This window comes from Acinonyx jubatus, chromosome B1 (genome assembly GCF_027475565.1).
Source record: "Acinonyx jubatus isolate Ajub_Pintada_27869175 chromosome B1, VMU_Ajub_asm_v1.0, whole genome shotgun sequence".
Classification (NCBI taxonomy): Eukaryota; Metazoa; Chordata; class Mammalia; order Carnivora; family Felidae; genus Acinonyx; species Acinonyx jubatus.
Window position 1 is genome coordinate 118410950 of NC_069382.1, and position 19718 is coordinate 118430667.

A 19718-nucleotide genomic window follows, 5' to 3' on the forward strand; every position below is an offset into this window, starting at 1 on the left:
TTTTCTTCAGGAGGTAATGACATGTAGCATTTATTTATTCAGACCTCAGTTTTATAGAGATAATACCAAACCTCTCTGTGCCTTGTCTCTTATCTGCAAAAGGGAGAACTTCCCCCATGACATTCTCAGTGTTAAATTAGAAAATGTACGTAAACTTTTAGCACAGTGTGTGGTGCAGCATCCTTGAGTGCACAAGCCTACTTGTCACTTTTGTTATTATCTTCATTTTGGCAGTTAATCTGTGAATTGCTAGACCTGGATGCTGGAACCGGGTCTGCCACTAATTAACTTTGCAATCTGTGTCTCGCTTTCCTGTTTTGCAAAAGAAGGTTTCCGCAAAGATGCGCTCTATTTTCCTTCTGACTGTCACATTTTGTAATTTTTCAAATCTCGTCCCGAATCATAATGTGACCATAAAATGAATTTTCTTTGTTTCTTTCAGTTTGTGGGGACATCCATGGACAATTCTTTGATTTGATGAAGCTTTTTGAAGTGGGGGGATCTCCTGCCAACACTCGCTACCTCTTCTTAGGGGACTATGTTGACAGAGGGTACTTCAGTATCGAAGTAAGTCTATATCATTTCTTTGTAGCTATTCAGAAATGGATCAACAATATCTTAGCAAACTAAAAGTGGTAAATGTTATTTGTTTAAGAAAATTATTGGTCTATAATAGAACTTTAATACCCTCAATTCTTGGGATATTTACATATTCTATTTTCTGTTGATTCCCATATGCTTTTTAGTGCATAGAGATACGTATTTTATATATGTGTGTGTGTGTGTGTGTGTGTGTATGTATGCACCTTTTATTATATATATGCTTTTATATATTTGCAACAATTACATCACATTTTACATTAGATAATTCTATTTCCTGTTGACAGAACTAATCAAAGTTGATTAAAGAAGCAGGAATGTGTTTCCTGGTTATGCCTTATAAATTGTGAGCAGTAGCTTACCTTTGTAAATTGATAGCCAGGTGCATGTGTCTCTGTGTCCGTTATATGTGAGTAGGCGTGAATACACTCCCAGCCCTGTATTTTGTCTTTTTTGGCATCTGTCATCCAACGAGGGTAATTTATTAAACTCATTAATTAGAACAAAACAGGTAACTTTTGAGTAGAGTTCTTCCTCAGCCTCCTTCCTGCATCTGCTTCGGGTAAGTAGAAATTACATTCCAAATACAGGCAACAACCTGGCTTTATTCACTTGTTTGTTTTTCCTGGTGCTTAATATGGTGTCTCAAACAGAGAAAGGGTTCATCAAATATTCATTATAATAAATGATTTGAAATAAGGATGAATGTTAAGAAGCAGAGCTCATGAGATAGTAGTACCTGACATTATATGTGCTCTCAGAAAAAAAATAAGGAAACAATGTTTAAAAGGAAAGCAATTATTCTTAATGCAGAGAGAAATCAACTTTACCGAAATCTCACATCAACATCATGTATTCATAATAATCATATAAAAGAAGATTCATTCTAGGTTTTTAAATTTTCTTCATAATACTGTATTTACTATAAGAATATATTTTAATTTTTTTAATGGTTATTTATTTTTGAGAGAGAGAGACAGACAGAGAGCAGAGGAAGGGCAAAGAGAGGGAGACACAGAATCTGAAGCAGGGTCCAGACTCTGAGCTGTCAGCACAGAGCCTGACGCAGGGCTTGAACTCACGGACCTGAGCCGAAGTCAGAGGCTTAACTGACTTAGCCATCCAGGTGCCCCTACTATCGAAATATTTAATGTCAAAGAACACATCACTCTTAAACAGCTTTTGTTTTTAAGACTGTCATACAAATTTTATGTTTTGATTACTCGATTTACCTTCAGTTGTTGAGTCTATATATGCAGAGAGAGAAACTATAGTCATTGTCTATATATATTATAAAAGTATATATCATCTTTTCACCAATATATTAACCCTTTCTGTATTTAAGGATCATACATTTCTTAATTATTCATGATTATGAGGGAAGAAGGGATGGTTTAGGTATATAAATCCAAAAGGAGAAAGTAAATTTTTGGTATTTCTTCCACTTGGTAAACAAGTATGGTATTATTGAACATAAAATGTTTATGCACTATAATCAGAACTATGGAGAATTTAAAGAACTGCATATCCTTGCTCTCTAGAAACCTAAATCTATTAGGAAAATAGAACTATAAAAAGCTACATAGCATCAGAAGCCTAGAAGAGGCAGTTATCCAGGATTCCATTATTTGAATTGATTATTTAAATCTTGTGATAAAAGAAGCACAGAAAATGATTGTCATCGGAATTTAGAAAAGTGGGACAATTTTGTAAGTAGACATGACTGGGGAAGACTGAATCAAAGAAGTCAGATTAACTAGGAAGGAAATTGAAGCAAGAAAAGTCCAGGGGAAGAAATTAGTCAACTTCGTAAATCTCATTCATGGGCTAACTTGACCAACTTGTTAGGGAAGGGTGATTGAATATAAATTTTGTGAGACTTTCCTATCACATTAGGGCTGGTATCTGCCAAGAGAAAACAACAACAGCAAACCTACAAAACGGTGGCTTGAACAAGATTATTTCTCTCTCCATTAAAAGCCCACAGATGGGAATACCCAACTGGTGTGACCCAGCGTGATGCCAGGGCCCAGGTCCTTTCTGCCTCATTGCTCTGATGGGTGTGGGGTGCCTGGGCTCATTCCAAAGACTGTCTTGTCACCCAAGACAACTACACCAGCTTCAACCATCATCTGCCATCTTACATTCAGCCAGAAGGAAAAGGAAAAAGAGAAGGGCATGTCTTCTTATCTAAGGATGTTTCCCAAAAGTGGCACAATTACTTCGACTTGCATCCCATGGGCCCAGATTTGTTACATGGCCATAGGTGATTTCAATATGGAGCCAAGTTTGAGAAAAACTGCGATAGGCAGAAAACAGATATGGGAGGTAAAATGTTTCTTCTACTTCGCTTAAATTGTGATTGTGTGAAAGCCTTTAGAGGCTTCAAAAAATTATTTGAGTGACTCTTAAATTCATCTTACTCATTTAATACGTAAAGTGCTCCTATGTAAGATTCTGAGGATGAATGGAATAGGTGTTCTACCTTCCTTGAAGGTCATCTTCTTAGGGAAAGCTCAAGTCCGTCCTGTTGGGAGTGATGTATTTTTGTTGGCCAAATGATGGAGTGCTATGTTGGACAAACTGTTTTAATATCATAATATTTGTGATTTTTAACGACTTAATTTGTCATCTTCTAAAATTTAATCACAGAACTAACACTGTGTCCTGTTCCCTTACTAATAGAGATAAAGCACTACAGCGTATGTTGCTTAAGTAACAGTTGGCGTGTTTGGGCTTCTCCTTCTTTGTCTCACCAACTCCATCTTCAGATAATATTATTTCTTAATCTCGTTGGTGTGTATTTACCTTTGAATTTTTACTCAACGAGTCCAGGCTTCTGTATCTCTGGCCTCAAATTACTTGAAATTTCCTAAACTCTCCCTAATTAGAGCTACTTAGAACTCTGCTTCTTTAAATTAAAGAACTTGAGAAGCAGTAATCACTAGCTTGCTCTTCATCAGATTTCTTTTTAGTCTACAGTTAATCTAGATATTTGAACTATGAAAGTTGTGATATTTTGTATAATATGCACCTTCTGAAATTCAAGCAAAGGATCAAAGTATCAATCCAGATGTTGGTGGCATAGCAAATGTAAGTAAGTATCAGGTCATTTGAAAGTTCTAAGATTCATATACCAGAGTTCCTGGCTTCATAAAGAGCTCTTTAATTAAATTCTAAGTGTCTTAGAGTACAGCTCCAGGGACTTGCCACAGGCATACAGAAATACCAAAAATCTGAAGGCCTCATCTATGAAAATGATCCATTTTTATTAGACTGTGACCTTTGAGGGGTTTGGGGGATGGCTCAGTGATATCACCACATTTAAAATAGAACAGACATTTCTATAAAATGTGTTTACTGAGAACCCTTTGGGGTTCTTAACTGTGGATTAAGGAAGCTGACATTGTTTGCATGCTGAAATGCTATTGTTTGCCCGGTATACGTGATCTCATTTATTCCTCACCGCTCTGCAAGGAGCATGTAAATGTCTTCCTCTTGTGTATGTGAAAACCAAAGCCCAGAGAGTCACACACAGTAAATGACAGTGCTGGGGTTAGAAATCTGTGCTCTTTCGGGGCATCTGGGTGGCTCGATCAGTGAGGCGTCTGACTTCGGCCAGGTCATGATCTCACAGCTGGTGAGTTCGAGCCCCGCATCAGGCTCTGTGCTGACAGCTCAGAGCCTAGAGTCTACTTTCGATTCTGTGTCTCCCTCTCTCGCTCTGCCCCTCCCTCCCTCATGCCCTCTCTCTCTCTCTCTGTCTCTCTCAAGAACAAATAAACATTAAAAAAAAAAAAAGAAATTTGTGCTCTTTCCACTACACCCCATGCCTTGGCCATATCCGCTAAGCAAACCACAGTAATGCAGACACTGATACAGACTTTCTTATTCGCTCATACATGTACAAGCGTGAACACACAACCCTCTCCCCCACCTCTAAAATCTGAAGGTCACATCATTGATTATAAAATACTCTCTTTGAGCACGACACTGCTGGTTTAAGAAAATTCCTACAACAAGAGCTCAGTTTTCCAGCGCGTACTATCCTAACAGCTTTCAAAAGGTTCTTGATGCTTCTCAATAATTCAGGACTCCCCTGCAGGTATTCTTTTTGACTGTCCTCCAGGCAAAGAGGAGCCACTTATGTTTAATCTTACCAAATCACCTTTGAAGAGGGGGTTCGGATTTCATACAGTCTCTGCCGGGTAGTATTTTCAGGTACTAGGTAATAAGCTGTGGGCAGTACATGGAGTTCATTTTCTGCACCCCTCCCCATCCCTTCCCACCACCTTCTCTTTCTGCCAAGATTAGAAATCGTTCCCCACAAAGTTAGCCCAGATAAAACAAGCGTGTTTTTGAGGAGTGATGAAAGAGATCATTTTATTTGGGGTAATAATTTGTCTCCTACCAAACATCATTCTCTGTGTGGTGATTGCAATATGCTCCCGCACCTCTCTGATCAGGCATACGTGCATACAGAGGTCCAGGTCTGAGTGCGTGCGTCTGAGAATGCAGAGAAAAACTCAGAACTGCAAACGGAGGCACGCACAGCTGTTTTCTTCTAGTCGCTTCCTCGGGTTCCCGCTCTCACCATTCTGCACTGCACGGCCTGGCAGTGAGCTCTGTAGTGGGCTAGCCCCTCCCGCTGTACTTACATCCAAGTCTCAGCCCGGGCCTCAAACATATGTAAGCGTGAAGAGCTGTTGTGTTTATTCGCTATGAACTCCCAGGCTTAAATGAACCACAGCAAAGCAGGCAATGTTCTGTGCTTCTGCCTGAGAATAACAAGCGAACGGGACAGCAAGGGATGTCAGGTGACAGAGTGATGCCACAGACATGAGGAAGGAATTGTCTGCTGTCTCCCTGCCACGATGGCCTTTGTAGTGCATTGCTATTACTCTGCTGCTTCTCTGCATGCTTGTCAGAGGAGGTAAAGAATGCCTGAGAGGCGGTGCGTTTGACATTCCGGGAGTTTGGATCTTCTCCCAACCAATATACATCCTTCGCTTCATTGTCCTGTGACTGAGAGACATCCCTTCTGATTGGTGCGTATCCGAGCTTGGGTAGTTCTTTTCGAAGGCTGGTTGATAGAGATCTGGAGCCGTATATTTTCTTTTTCGCTTCCTCCCTCTTTTCCCTCTTTCTCGACTTCCCTCTGCCAGTTTTCAAGAAGACTCATCATTTAAAAAAAAGGCATACAATACAGAATAAATCATTGCACTGCTGTTATCAGTGAACCAGTGAAACTAATGAAGAAAATGATATTCTTAGCACAATGATATCCTTAGCGCTGGTGCATTGGGAAAGATGGATAAGTTAAACAGGTCAAAACCAGGTCTGTGATGGAAATGAATAAAAATATAGAGGAGGCTCAGTGTTTCGGTTTTAAAAGCTAATTTTAAGTTTTTAAAGTTTTAAGTATTTAAAGCTAAATTTAAAAGCTAATTGTAAATATTTGTTTAATTGCTCAGGGTAGCACTGGAAAGACAGTGAAGGTCCACTTGCGAGTTATTAGTGCAATGAATTTACATGTCACAATGAGGAAAGGCCAGTGTAACTTGCATCTCTGTTTCCACCGTAACCGATTACTTCAGCGAAAATCTTATTCAAATTTGCCACCTCATACCACCTATATGAAAATAACCAATTATTTAACGAATTTGCGTTTCATTTGCTTTTTGGTTGTGATAATTTTTTTTTAAGTTTATGTATTTATTTTGAGAGAGAGAAAGTGGGAGTTAGGAGGGGCGGAGAGAGAGGGAGAGAGAGAGAGAATCCCAAGTTGGCTCTGCACTGTAAGAGCGCAGAGCCCGACAAGGGGCTCAAGCCACGGACCATGAGCTCATGACCTGAGCCACAGTCCGAGGCTTAACCGACTGAGCCACCCCGGCACGCCGATTGTGATCATTTTTTGTTAAAGAGATTTTCCCTTTTAAAAATCATGTCAGGTTATGATTTTGCTGAAGATCGACAGGTCTCCAGAACGTTTAGATGGTAGAATGGTGGCCAGCAAGACAGTGTTGTGCTTGGCAGTGCTCTCCCACCAGATGTTGAGGGCGAAGGCTGGCAGGGCTCCACTCTCCAATCCACTCTTGCCCTTTCATTTACCATGCCACTTCTTCCATATTGGCTGCATTTGTGGTTTTATTCAGCGTTTGAGAAGATATTTTATTCTTGCCACAGGGGAGAAGCACATAAAATGTGAAAACAGGATTCTTATTGTTAGGGTATGTTGAGCCAAGAATTTGGAAATTGAATTATGTTTTCTTTCTCTCTTTCTTTTTCTTTCTCCCTTTTTCTCTTTTTTCCTTTCCTTTCTTTTCTTCCCTCCTTCCCTCCCTTCTGTGTTCCTGTCTTCCTTCTCTTTTATAGGAAAGGAACTAGTATTTCTTAAACTCCTACTGTATACTAAGTGCTTTATATCCATTAAATAATAAGGCATTTTAAATGTGGATTGAATCACTGAAAAGGTAAATAAGTATGATAAATATATCATTAAATATTCCCGTATGGTTCTCTGAGGTTTTAGTTATGAAAAAGCTACAGGAATTAAAACTAGAGTCGATAAAGCTGTGCACTAGTTTCGGAACGAGATTTTTAACAGTCGGCAGAGGAGAAAACGTGGGTCCTCAAATGTGATTCCTCTAGCACTTGATTGGGGTTAGAAAATTGTGTTTTAGATTTTAGTTGGAAAAAGAATACCTTTGCTTTAGGATTCTCACAGGCAAAGCTAATCTGAAGAGTTCACTGTTGTGGTTCCATTTCCAAAAGGATATTGACTAGGAGGAGGCCCAAGGGAGCCTTCTGTGTGCTGAAATGTAACTGGATTTGGTTAGTAGTTTCATAAGAGTTTACATATATAAAAACCCATTGACTGGTATATTTAAAATATGTGCACTTCACTGCATATAAGTTATACTTTAGTAAAAACAACAATAACAGCAAGAAAATCTTTTCTAAAAGTGGCTGTCGTATGGCCAAAACATATGCTCTTTCTCAATATATAAATATAATACGTTAGATACAACAATTTTAATAAGTAAATATAATTTGCAAAGGACTTTACGTTCCCATCCTATTCCAAACTAGAAATCCAAAGTTAACAACCAGTATGAATTTGTGTGTGTGTGTGTGTGTGTGTGTATTTCTTTAATATTAAGGTTCAACTTTATGAAATTTAAATTAGGAATAGTTATCTCATTGACATTAATAATGGTTTATAAATATCTTCTCTGAAATGTGAGACAAGTAATACAAACTCCTTTTATAAAAGCATGTACGTATACCTCTACAGCCAGACACACAGCGATCAGAGCCTCATTGAACCACCATACTGCTCACTGAGGATAACAGAGAATATGCACCATCGACAGACCATCATGACTTAAGGATCACTTGTAGAGACCATCTGGTCAGCTGTTCAGAAATAGCAATATCATTTGTCATGTGAACTTCAGCTAATAGCTATAATTAGAAAATGGTAATTAGAAAATTAATTAAGGTATCATATACATAAAATTTGATGTCAACTCATTTTTGTTTACTTCAATCATAATTACACAGTTGGAAACAATATCTTGAAAAACACAGTAATACATACTTGCTTTGATAATTAGTATTTTCTCCAAGACTTGGGCTGTATATTCAAACGTAATTATTTCCATTCATTTAATAAATCATCATATAAGCTGACAGAGGTGATTGTTCTTCACAGGTATCACAACAAATGAATCACCAGTAGCTTTTCCCAGTGGACATACTCTGGCATATTTACTATATGTTGGAAAGCTCTTTATAAAAAGGAAAATACTGTATGTTTTTTGGTTTCAGACTTAACTAATCAGACTCAGACTTGCCTCCATATTTTTGTGGTTTTGTATCTTTTTGACTCACTTTTAGAACATAAACTTAATGAGGATAAAAAAGCATACTTGTTTTTGAAGAGTGGTTTTCTCTTCCCTGTGGGTTCTTGATGAATGCCAGTGGAGGATAATGAAATTGATGTTAGTACTTGAGTATCTCAATTATCTTAATGCACACTTCAGGATGACTATGTCAATGTTGGTTTATTCCAAACCTGGTGAATTCAAAGTAGACCTTTATTTTTACACAAACTGCAATACCCAAGTAACTAATTTGAAAGTTGTAAGGTATGTGAAATGTTTCCCGTAGTTATTAGCAGCATGCATAGTGAGATTCCCTGGCCTTCAGTTTAATTACATTTACATACAAAACAAACAAACAAACAAACAAACCAAAAACTTAAGGCTTTGTATACCAAAGGCACTGAAATAAAAGACAAGGTGATAAGGGAGAAGAAGGCTAGTGAAGAAGAGAACATAATTGAAAGTGGAGACCCAATCCCAATCAACCTGAACCTGATATTGTTTAGTTCTAAATTTTGTCCTGCCTTTCCTTCCCAATTCTTCCATTTCTGTTACCTGATTTAATTTTTTTTTTTTTTATAAAGAGAGGTGTCTTTATTTATTGATTGCTAATTACGTTTCTTCTCATACTTTTACACTGGTACATTTTTAGGATATCTTCATTCAGGCTTCTACCAATAGACCCTGTAAAGTCCATTGTTTTCTTGTGGTACATAGATTCCCAGTGCATGTATGTATTTTAGGTATAGATGAGCCTTGGCTTTGTACTAAAGTGATGTTTTCTATTTGATTTTTAATATCCTCCTTAATAAGGCCTAGCCTTTTGGTGTCTTCCAGTCACAGTAGCACATCAGTTCATGTCTTCGTGCTATGTGAGCAATGGGGTGCTTAAGTGTAACAGAGAAATATTTATTTTTATGTTATTCTTATTTTTTCAGTGTGTGCTGTATTTGTGGGCCTTGAAAATTCTTTACCCCAAAACACTGTTTTTACTTCGTGGAAATCATGAATGTAGACATCTAACAGAGTATTTCACATTTAAACAAGAATGTAAGTATACTTCAAGCTTCTTCCATTAACACCATTTGTGCTAAATCGTCATTTTAACCCACGCTGGGAGCACATGATAATAGGATCCATTGCTTAAAAGCCAAAAACTTAAAAAATGACACTATTTTATTTTATGTTACTCTGTATCTCTTTCTAAGCATGGATCATGAAGAGAACTCAGAATTTATTTTTATATTATAAATTTTCTATAAAATGACCTAAAATTTTGAGTTAATATTTGACGTGACTTGTCCTAAGAAACAATCATTAACTTAGTTTTTTTTTTTTTTTTTAAGCCAGAATACTACAATTCGGGGAAAGAATTTTACCCTTTCATCTCAAATCACTCAAGAAAAACAGATGGAGGGAAAATTCAACTGAGCTTCTTTTTGGACTCAATAGATTCACTAGCCTCTAGTGGATTTGACCAAATTAAAGATGACGTCTTCCTTTAGACATAAATACTAGGAGTGAGGACTACTTTGCATAAATTTTATTTTCCTCCTGTCTTTAATTTTCCCTATTGTCTAGTGAAACAAATTTCTCTCTGTCATTTAGGCTCATTTTCAATGGAGTACAGAGACTTCTTTCAAAACATTAGACATAAGTCAACAAGGGAAAAGCAACGTGCAGTGACACATAAACAACTTTAGGAAATTTCTTGCCATCTCCTTTTCTCTAAATCACTCAGAAAACTTAACCAGCTTTCTGGCCACGTTTCTGTTGGTCTCCTAGTTTTTGTATATGTAATTTTGAGCTACATCTGCAGATGAACAGTGAGGATGTATACAAAAGTTCTCTCCTCTGCTGTATAAAAAGTTACTAAAAACTTAAAATGTGGATGAACAACAAAAATTTACAACAGTAGATATAAAGATTAACACAGGTATTCTCTGCCTTTCCAAAGGGTGTGTTATGTCACTTTGCTTTCATGAAAGACGTACAATAGTACTTGCTATTGCTAACCAAAAGAAACCCAAGGAGAATTTTTGCTTTTAGGAGGAAAGGTGAAAAACAAAAATAGGGTTCAATGTTAAATTTGCAGCAAGCAGTTAACAGAGGCAGTGCTCACCCTGAGCAATGAGTGGTCCCGCCCAGCCCCTTCCCTGGGAACTACACTCAGCCCCGCACCTTCACGCCGCCATAGCTTTGAACTGTGTCTGTGAGCCTCTGTACTTTATCTCCATTTATTTTGTGCATCTGTTACAAGTAGTGTCTGAAGATATCAGAAAAACCTAAGAGGTTATTTTTTTGGACCTGGGAATGCTCAAAAATGCTTCTATATGAATTAATGATAATTGCTTCTTTGCTTTACTCCATTTCAGCTTACACAAGGTTTCGTAGGAACATTACACTTTCCCATAGTGGGTAAAATCTGCGATAATATGTCTTCACGAGGTCTTGTTTAATCACATTTTGGAACTTTGCGGTGTGTAGTTATATGCTCATGGTATGATTCTAGGAAGGAAGCATTAAAAAACGATTTCAGTGAAATGATCCTAGCTATAAAATCCTGAGAGTCAAGTATTTGTTTTTAAATCATGTCTTAAAAGGTAAAATAAAGTATTCAGAACGCGTATATGATGCCTGTATGGATGCCTTTGACTGCCTGCCCCTGGCTGCCCTGATGAACCAACAGTTCCTGTGTGTCCACGGCGGTTTGTCTCCAGAGATTAACACTTTAGATGATATCAGAAAAGTAAGTTCTGTTATTTCCAAGACTCATCATTCTGCATGCTTCATTAAGAAATAGAAGACCTGAATTTCCCTATCGTTTTCACTAACTTTATCCTTCCGAATTCAAGTGATTTAAAGTGACCATGAATCTCTTCTTTGTACTCACTTTTATTTAGAAAGGGAAATATATTTACACTTGGAAGAGTTTTTATCTCAAAAACCTCAGGGTTCATTTTACCATGTGATGTGTCATTGAAATGTATAATATTTGATTGCCAAAAATATATATGCCTTTTCATTTCCCTTTGGCTCATTTCAAGCAACCCATTATATATTCATAGTATATTATAGTTAGAAAATGTTCCTTTGCTCTTGGGAAAAATCACAACTTGACCTTTAAAATGTGTCTATATCATCTTTTGTTTTTGAAAATCTACTCTTTTCACAACTTAAAACTTTAACATAACAGCCTAACAAAGGTGATGATGATATTCCATTGGTTGTATTGAGTATTGAGGTGAAAGTTGATTTTTTGAGGTATTTTTTAGTTGAAATTGGCTATTAATGTTGTTTTAACCAGCGAAAAGATTAGTTAGATTGAATATGAAAGTATCTTTGTCTTGAGAATATGTAGTAATATGAGATAATATGAGATCCTTTTATGTAGTGGAAGAGACAATCTTTTAATCAACACAGAGCATTGGTATTTGCGCTCTGTTTAAAGTATGATAAAGACGTGACACTGAATCGTAGTCATGAAATTCAAGGAGAAATTCACTTTCTGCATGGGTTCTTTAATATGGTAGATGTTTGCAATATTAACTAAACTTATCGTAAGTAAAATTTAAAGCTATCGCCCGCTATCCCCAAAACTTACTTTCTGGCATATTTCAGATATCCTGTTCAATTTTCATATACATCATTAAGCTCTAACATTAGCCATAAAAAGATTCTTAGGTTTGCCTTTTGCCCTATGTCAGTTACAGTTTCCACCACACTTAACTTTACTTAATTAATTTTATAATTATTTATTCTTAGTGTTTTAGAATGCACTCTGTAACTTTTCCAGAATAACTTCTGTATTCTGGTTGCCTTATCAAAACTTCAGCTGGGAATTCATAGTAATCAGAAAGACTCCCCTTCTTTGCTGTTCTACGCCTATAATAAGTTCTTTCTTAGAAAGAAATTCTGTATTTTCGCAAGCGTTATTTTTCTTGGATGAATTGTTCCAAAAGCATAAATTATTTAAGTCTCTTAAACAAGTCTAAATTTGCAATGAATATTTTATGGATAACATAATGGTTGAAATATGGTGGGTCTTGGCTTATTGAAGTTTTTCATTGAGTGTTGAAAATGTGAGATATTGCTTCATTCTTTTTAGGTATTAGTAAAAAATGGTGTGTAGCAAAACCATTATTTATATCACCTTTTATGTCTCAGGAAAAAGAATGTGATCGGCTGCCAAGCTTATATATTCCCCTTTCCCTGTGGGTTTTTGAAAAAATATTAAAATATTGAATATGAAGAATATCAGTTTTTAATAGGTTTTCATAGCTGTTTTATGCTTTTTTTTTCAAGAGACTGTATAATATCTGCTAACCTCACCAAAGATTCTCTAATTGCAGTTAAATCAGAATAAACTACAGGAAAGTGACAGTGTTCTAAAATTGTTGGTGAGGTGTCATTTCCAGTTATTATATTACTCTTACTTTCTAAATACACCTTTTTAAACTGAAATATGACCTTGCTGAACATTTATAGCTGGAAAATGGATTTCATATGAGGGTTTTGGTGAAACTATAAAGCTTGGAACTGTGAGCTGAAGAACGACCAGCTAAATTTGGGTTTATTTTACTGCTTATCATTCCTCTTGGTTTGTACCCACTAAGATAAACTACAGCTGGCTTGTACTTTAATTCGAAACGTAGATAGCCCCTAATAGTGACTGTCCAGAATGTCATATAACAAGTGGCTGCTCTTAAAATGAAAGCCGTTTGTTCTCAAAGTCATATTGTGAAATATAAAAACTGTAAGTTTTTCTCCATCCAGCTTTCTAAATCACTGTTTAGTGGAGGCAGTAATAGAGATTTGCCCAAAGGTAAAACAAAATAAAAGCTCCTCCTCAAGAAATGAAACACGGAGTCACATCAACTGGTAGTGACTGAAATACTCAGATCAAATAAGTAAGGAAGAGGGAAAGAAAAAATACAAAGTAAACCAGGAGACAAGAAAAAAGGATCAAAGAGTAGGAACTAAGGAGGAGACAAGAGGGAGATGAAGAGATTAAGGCAGCCAACAGACAGACTCATTAGAAGGAAAGAGGGCAAACTGGAGAGAGATGAAGTGTGGACGGAGGGGGAGGAAGGAAGGCAGGAAAGCCAACAGGAAGAGAGGGAGCGGGCAGTTCACCAAGCACTGTGCTGGGGAGGAAGTCAGGGACCACAAAAACACTTGTATTTTCTGGATTCCAAGCGTCCAAAGATTAGTATTTTGCTCTCTGTCTTCTATTTTTCTTAGTTAGACCGATTCAAAGAACCACCTGCTTATGGACCTATGTGTGATATCCTGTGGTCAGACCCCCTGGAGGATTTTGGAAATGAGAAGACTCAGGAACATTTCACTCACAACACAGTCAGGGGGTGTTCGTACTTCTACAGGTGAGGATGGACGGTTCGCTTTCTGGAGCACATCTGGTTCATAAATGTTCTCATTTATCAGTTCGTTCTCATTTATCAGTCTGATGTGTTTATGATGTTTATATCACTTCTCTAGGAAACGAGGATAAATGAAAGCATCACTTTGCAAGCTTGGTTCAAGTGGATTCTTAGCACTTGTAAAAAAGATAGATAAATAAATAATAAAAAATAAAACAAATAAATAAATAAAACATTTCTGTGAATACACTGATATAATACCTGTGAAGAATAGAAAAGCCATAAAAGAAGCATGTGGTGGGGAGGGGTGCTGAGTGGCTCAGTTGGTTAAACATTCGACTCTTGATTTCGGCTCAGGTCATGATCTCAGGGTCATAGGATTGTGCCCCATGTCAGACTCAGCACTGAGCGTGAAGCCTACTTAAGATTCTCTCTCCTCTCTCTCTGTCCTCTCCTGGCTCTGGCTATCTCGTGCATTCTTTAAAAAAAAAAGAAGAAGAAGAAGAAGCATGTGATATCAGGGTGGCGAGGTAGTACAATTTGGTAGAAAATTTGTTCTGTTTCAAAGAGTGTAGAAAAAATTCCAATGCCAGCCTTCATCTTCCTTTCAACAATATAGTCACTTCAAACATTTTTTTACCACTTTTCATAACTTAAATCAGGAAAACAACTTTTAAATCTGTTAATTAAATTATATTGACGTTATTCTTACATTTTCTTAAGTTTATTACACTTCCTGGATAAATTAAAATTAGCAGCTCAGTATATAGGTACCATAGTAAATTTATTTTTAGCACTTTCACAAGCCACTTTGAAAGATTGTTACAATAATTTTTATATTTGCCAGCATGGGGGATTTGCCCATTTCCTAACATTTCAGAGCACTTCAGAGAGAAATCGGCAACACAGCTGAGTTTTTGGGTCCTCGCGATTTTCCTGACATTTCACCTCAGTTGTGGCCTCTACCTTTGACTCCCCTCAGCTTCACTGGGTTCTCTTAGCATCGGATATACGGTTTATGTGACAGGAGCCAGAGAGACAGGAGAAGGAGGTTACGGAGAAACCGAGAATGTTAAATTCTATAATACACAGTCTTTAACCAAAACAAAACCTACAGACCAAACGTGATGTGCACTGAAGTTTATGCTCAATTCCAGCCCTGGAAGTTAAGCAGATGAGAAGGCTTGTGAGAAAGAACTGAAACATGTCTTCTGTCTGGAGACTAAGCAGACAGCATCCTTCCACATAACGTCAATCAGAGTTTGTTCAGCGGTAGAGCATTTTGTTCCACGCCTTAAGTTTTCCTTACAGGGGGGGAAAATGTTTCCTTTTACTCCTCTGTTGAAATGATTGAGAAGTGAGTTTGTGAACAGAAGGTCTCGCGCACTGTAAAACAGCCTTCACAGAATACTTTTTTGTTATACATATGAAGAAAGAGGTTTGTTCCAAGCTTATTGATAAGAAAGATTACAATTCATTTCTATGATTTGGAAATTTGGGCACCATGTCCAAGGAGTCTATTTTGGGGTGACATGAAGAAGGGTGGTAAATATTTCTGCAAGGCCTAAAGTTCCTTTTTAGGAATTAGTTAATTTGGAAGTGATCTTTTCTTAAATATGATAAAAGTTTTAGTGAAAAAGATAAATATTGTTGAAATATATCAAAGCCAATTTTTCAGTTTTTAAAATCCGGTGTCAAATCCCTAATTACACTGTGAGAATTTAACTGATTTACTTTATACCCCTGATCTGTGCTTCAATAATCCAGTAGCAAGTAAAATCCCAACCTCTTGATTTTGATATCGAGGCGCATTGCACTAATCTTTCTTTCATTCACAGTGTAACATCCTTCCATTGGTTTTCTGAGTCAGCTGTTCAAATAAATCATATTTTAGGTAAAGTTCTGTGCTGGACTTACATAAAGTTACGGTATTTTTGTTTTGTCATTATAGAAACAGATGTGTTTACATCAGAGATAAAGTCCATCAAACTAGATAATTAGAGGATTATGCATGTTTTCACACTTTTGTTCTCAACAAAATGATTGTTTAAGTCCTCTCATTAGAGAGTTCTGTAATATCTGTAGCCATGACAAATGCTGAATATAAACCCACAGCCTATCGACTCTGGCGAATGGCAAAGCAATCTGGATTCTGTTTCATCTACGGAAGAGAAAAATGACTCTTGCCTTCTCCTAGAGCTTTTTGATTCTTTTGTTTTCAGTTCCCTTGGAGGCGGCAAGGCATCTTCTGTGGCCGTGGTTTATAAAGCCAAGCTACAGGGGCACAAGGGAGTGATCAAATTGGTAGAGACACTTGGTGACAATTTCGCTTGAGTTATTGGCAGTCATTTTGATGGACAACTCCCAGTTTTATTTTACCCGTTTATGTGGAATCTGCCCTGCCACCCTGTCCCTCATCTAACATACTGTCTGGGCCATGATTTAAATGCAATGAAGTTCTACAGAAAAATGCATCAGTAAGAATGCATTCATGCCACCATGAGTTAGAGAAGAGAGACGGTGGGACAGAGGGGGAGGAATCCTCTGCTTTTGCCCAGGTGCTACCATTATGTTTGGAACCTTAGAGTGGAGTTTGCGAACTCAAATGCCTGTAATGTCCAGGCAGGTACCTGTGATCCTTAACAGACCAAGATTTACACCGTACAAATCCGTGAGGATCGTGACAGGTTGGAGGTAAAAATTTCATTTTCATGTAGACCAAACAAAGCTGTCAGCCAGATTTGGTGCTCAGGTTGGCAGTGTGCACGCCTGCCTTGGATGAATCACGTAAGCTTTGTGTTCTAGGTCTGGCTTGCTTCGAAATGAGTGAGTTCGGTCAGACGTTCTGAAGTTCCTCTAAACTCTGAAACTTAAAGAACATCTTGACAGTCATTTTAAAAGGGTTTTTGAAGCTGCAAATTGCGGCACACTCAAATCACTGCTGGGCTCTTAATCATAGATCAGCAGCCTGTCTTCTCCCCTCACACAGCCCACCTTCTCTTCTTGCTGTTGACATTTGCCAGCCCCTTCCAACTGGAAGTCGTCCGGTTCCTCCTTCTCACATGTCCCGATTCTCCTCCAACTGATCCAGCAGCACCCTGCCTCTTGTGCTGCCCATCTTAGGTCTTCCTCCTGATTCCCACATTTTTTTCTTCATTCTTCCCCTTCCCCGACCCCCTCCCCCCCAGAAACTCACATGTTCTCTTACCTTCACCGTAAACTGTAAACTCTGTGGTTTGATTACCAGATCTAGCCCCTTCATCTGTTTATCTTCCTGAGCTGGACCTCTCTATTTCCAGGTGGCTGCTGGAAATTTTTATCTTGGATGTCTCATCCTCACCTTAACTCACCTTGCCTGAAAAGTATTATTATTTACTTCCCCGCAGGAGATTCCTCCTGGTTTCGCTGTTTCTATTAACAGTTCTATTAACAGCCATGCAGACTAACAAAGATCCCTGCTTTTTCTTTCTGCATTGAAATCACCACCAATCAGTCATCACATCTTATTGACCCTTTCTTAAAAATATCACCAGCATGGGGTGCCTGGGTGGCTCAGTCGGTTAAGCTGCCAACTTTGGCTCAGGTCATGATCTCACAGTTTGTGAGTTCGAGCCCTGCGTCAGCCTCTGTGCTGACAGCTCAGAGCCTGGAGCCTGCTTCGGGTTCTGTGTCTCCCTCTCTCTCTGGCCCTCCCTCACTCATACTCTGTGCCCTTCTCTCTCTCTCTCAAAAATAAATAAACATTAAAAAAAATAAATTAAAAAAAATTTCACCAGTTGTAGATCACCCTGCCATCCCTTCTTCTCACGCTGAGTTCAAGACTTTCATTTTTGGTTTGTTGAAATCACACCTAAATTTCACAACATCCTTCCCACTCCCTCCCCAAATCATACAGTTTCCTTAATGGGCGTTCTTTTGAGAATTCATTTGATCATTCAATTATTTAACAAACATTAGTTGAGTACGTATTATATATACTTTCTGTGAGGTTCTATAGATAGAGTACCTGCCTTTGCGGGACTGTGCCTTTGAGTGTCAGAGACCTATAAACTACGACAAATAAAATGCAAGGTGAGTAGTGCTGTGAGGAATGTAGAAATTCTCTCTCTCTCTCTCTCTCTGTCTCTCTCTCACCGCCCCCCCCAACACACACATACACACAGTTAGGGGGCCTAGCCCAAAGAGAGGTGGATTGGAGTTTAAGGGACAATGCATCATGAAGGTTTTATAAGACCTGAGTTTTAAAGGATAAATAGGGTATATCCAACCAGTCATTTGGGGAAGCTCTCTGCATGCAGGGAAAGTGGTGTTTATGAAAATATGATGGGGGTGCCAGGATGGCTCAGTGTGTTAAGCCTCTGACTCTTGGTTTCGGCTCAGGTCATGATCTCATGGTTTGTGAGTTCAAGCCCCGAACTGGGCTCTGTGCTGTCAGTGTGGAGCCTGCTTGGGATTCTCTCTCTCTCCCTCTGCCCCTCCCCGCTTTCTCTCTTTCTCTCTCAAAACAAATAAACTTAAAAAGAAGAAAAGAAAATACGATGAACTAGAACGCATCTACAAAGATGACCATCTGAATGGTCCCATTTTACTGCTCATCCCAGATCACCGTTAGCTGCTTCAGGATACACTAAAGCTGAATATTCATATAACTCAACTATTCTACTTTTGTTTTTATATCCACTGGAAATGTTTACACATGTGCACCCCAAAGATTGTTCACAGCGGCAGTATTCATAATAGCCAAGAAATGGAAGCCACCCAAATGTCTATTTAACAGAATGAATAATAAATTGTAGTGTATCTCCACACCTAAGACAGCAAATGAGAATGAGTTAACCAAAGCTGCCCATAATGACGGGGTGAGTGCCCCAAGGATGCCAGCAGAAGAAGCCACATACTAGAGTGCATCCTAATGACAACATCGAAGTAAGAGGTGAACATTACCGAAAACTAATCTATAATGTTCAGAGCTGGGGTGGCAATCATCCTTGGTGAGGAGATAATAGTGATTCGAAGGAGATACAAAGAGTGGCTGGGTTCCAGGTAATGTTCTGTGCCTCGGCCCGAGTGCTAGTTACGATGGGAAGATCATCAGTTTGTAATCTTCTGATTTGGGCAGTTTTCTGTATAAATGTTAAGCTTCGATAAAATGTTTGCCTTGAATAAAAACTTCTCACTGCTCCCGAGGCCGCCCACAGCCAGGCGCAAGTGAGGACTCAGGCTCTGGGGAAACTGTGGCGGGGAGAGTCGGAGCCCTTCCAGACTTGATACCTAGTGGGTAAATGAGATGACTTGAAGAACCCTGGGGGAAAAGAAACAAAACAAAACAAAGACGTGGCAAGTCCTGGGGAAAGATAAGCCTGACAGCATCTCGGCTGATGCGGACAGCAGGACACCCCGGGGCTAAGGCCCCCCAGAAGCAGAGGAGGAACTTGGCGGTTGGGCAGAGTTCTCCCTTAGTACTGGCCTGAGAGAGGGGAAGGATGCCAAGGAGGCAGGGAGAGGCTTTCTCCCAGTCCCTTAGCAAAGGGTTGCAGGCTGAGCGCCTCTGCTTTGCTGAACCTGATGAGGGAAAGACACCCTTTACCTCTCTCACCTGCAAGTGAACGTGAGCTCCAAGAAGCTGACAGGTTGCTGCTTAAATTTAGGATATAAAGACAAATTTAAAAATAATATCTGTCTCTTAAGGCGTTTACTATTACTGAATTAAACGTAATTGACACCACAACATGACGAATGCTGTCTTAGACAAATACGCTCCGGGACCATGGGAGATGCAGCAGTTCTGTGCACACCTCAGGATGAGCTGGGTTTGAGGGGACGGTTCACCCGTGATAATTCAGTGAGG

At 38.5% G+C, this 19718-nt stretch overlaps 1 protein-coding gene across 5 annotated transcripts in view; it reads left to right on the forward strand.

Moving 5' to 3' along the window:
- The window catches only part of PPP3CA (protein phosphatase 3 catalytic subunit alpha), a 324510-nt gene that overhangs the window by 244239 nt on the left and 60553 nt on the right, over positions 1-19718 (forward strand). For all 5 annotated transcript variants that reach the window (XM_053217100.1, XM_027061516.2, XM_027061522.2 and 2 more), the window contains 4 exons: positions 443-567; positions 9428-9539; positions 11093-11238; positions 13734-13873. In XM_053217100.1, coding sequence (XP_053073075.1) covers positions 443-567; positions 9428-9539; positions 11093-11238; positions 13734-13873 — 523 coding nt within the window. The remainder of the gene's footprint in view (positions 1-442; positions 568-9427; positions 9540-11092; positions 11239-13733; positions 13874-19718) is intronic.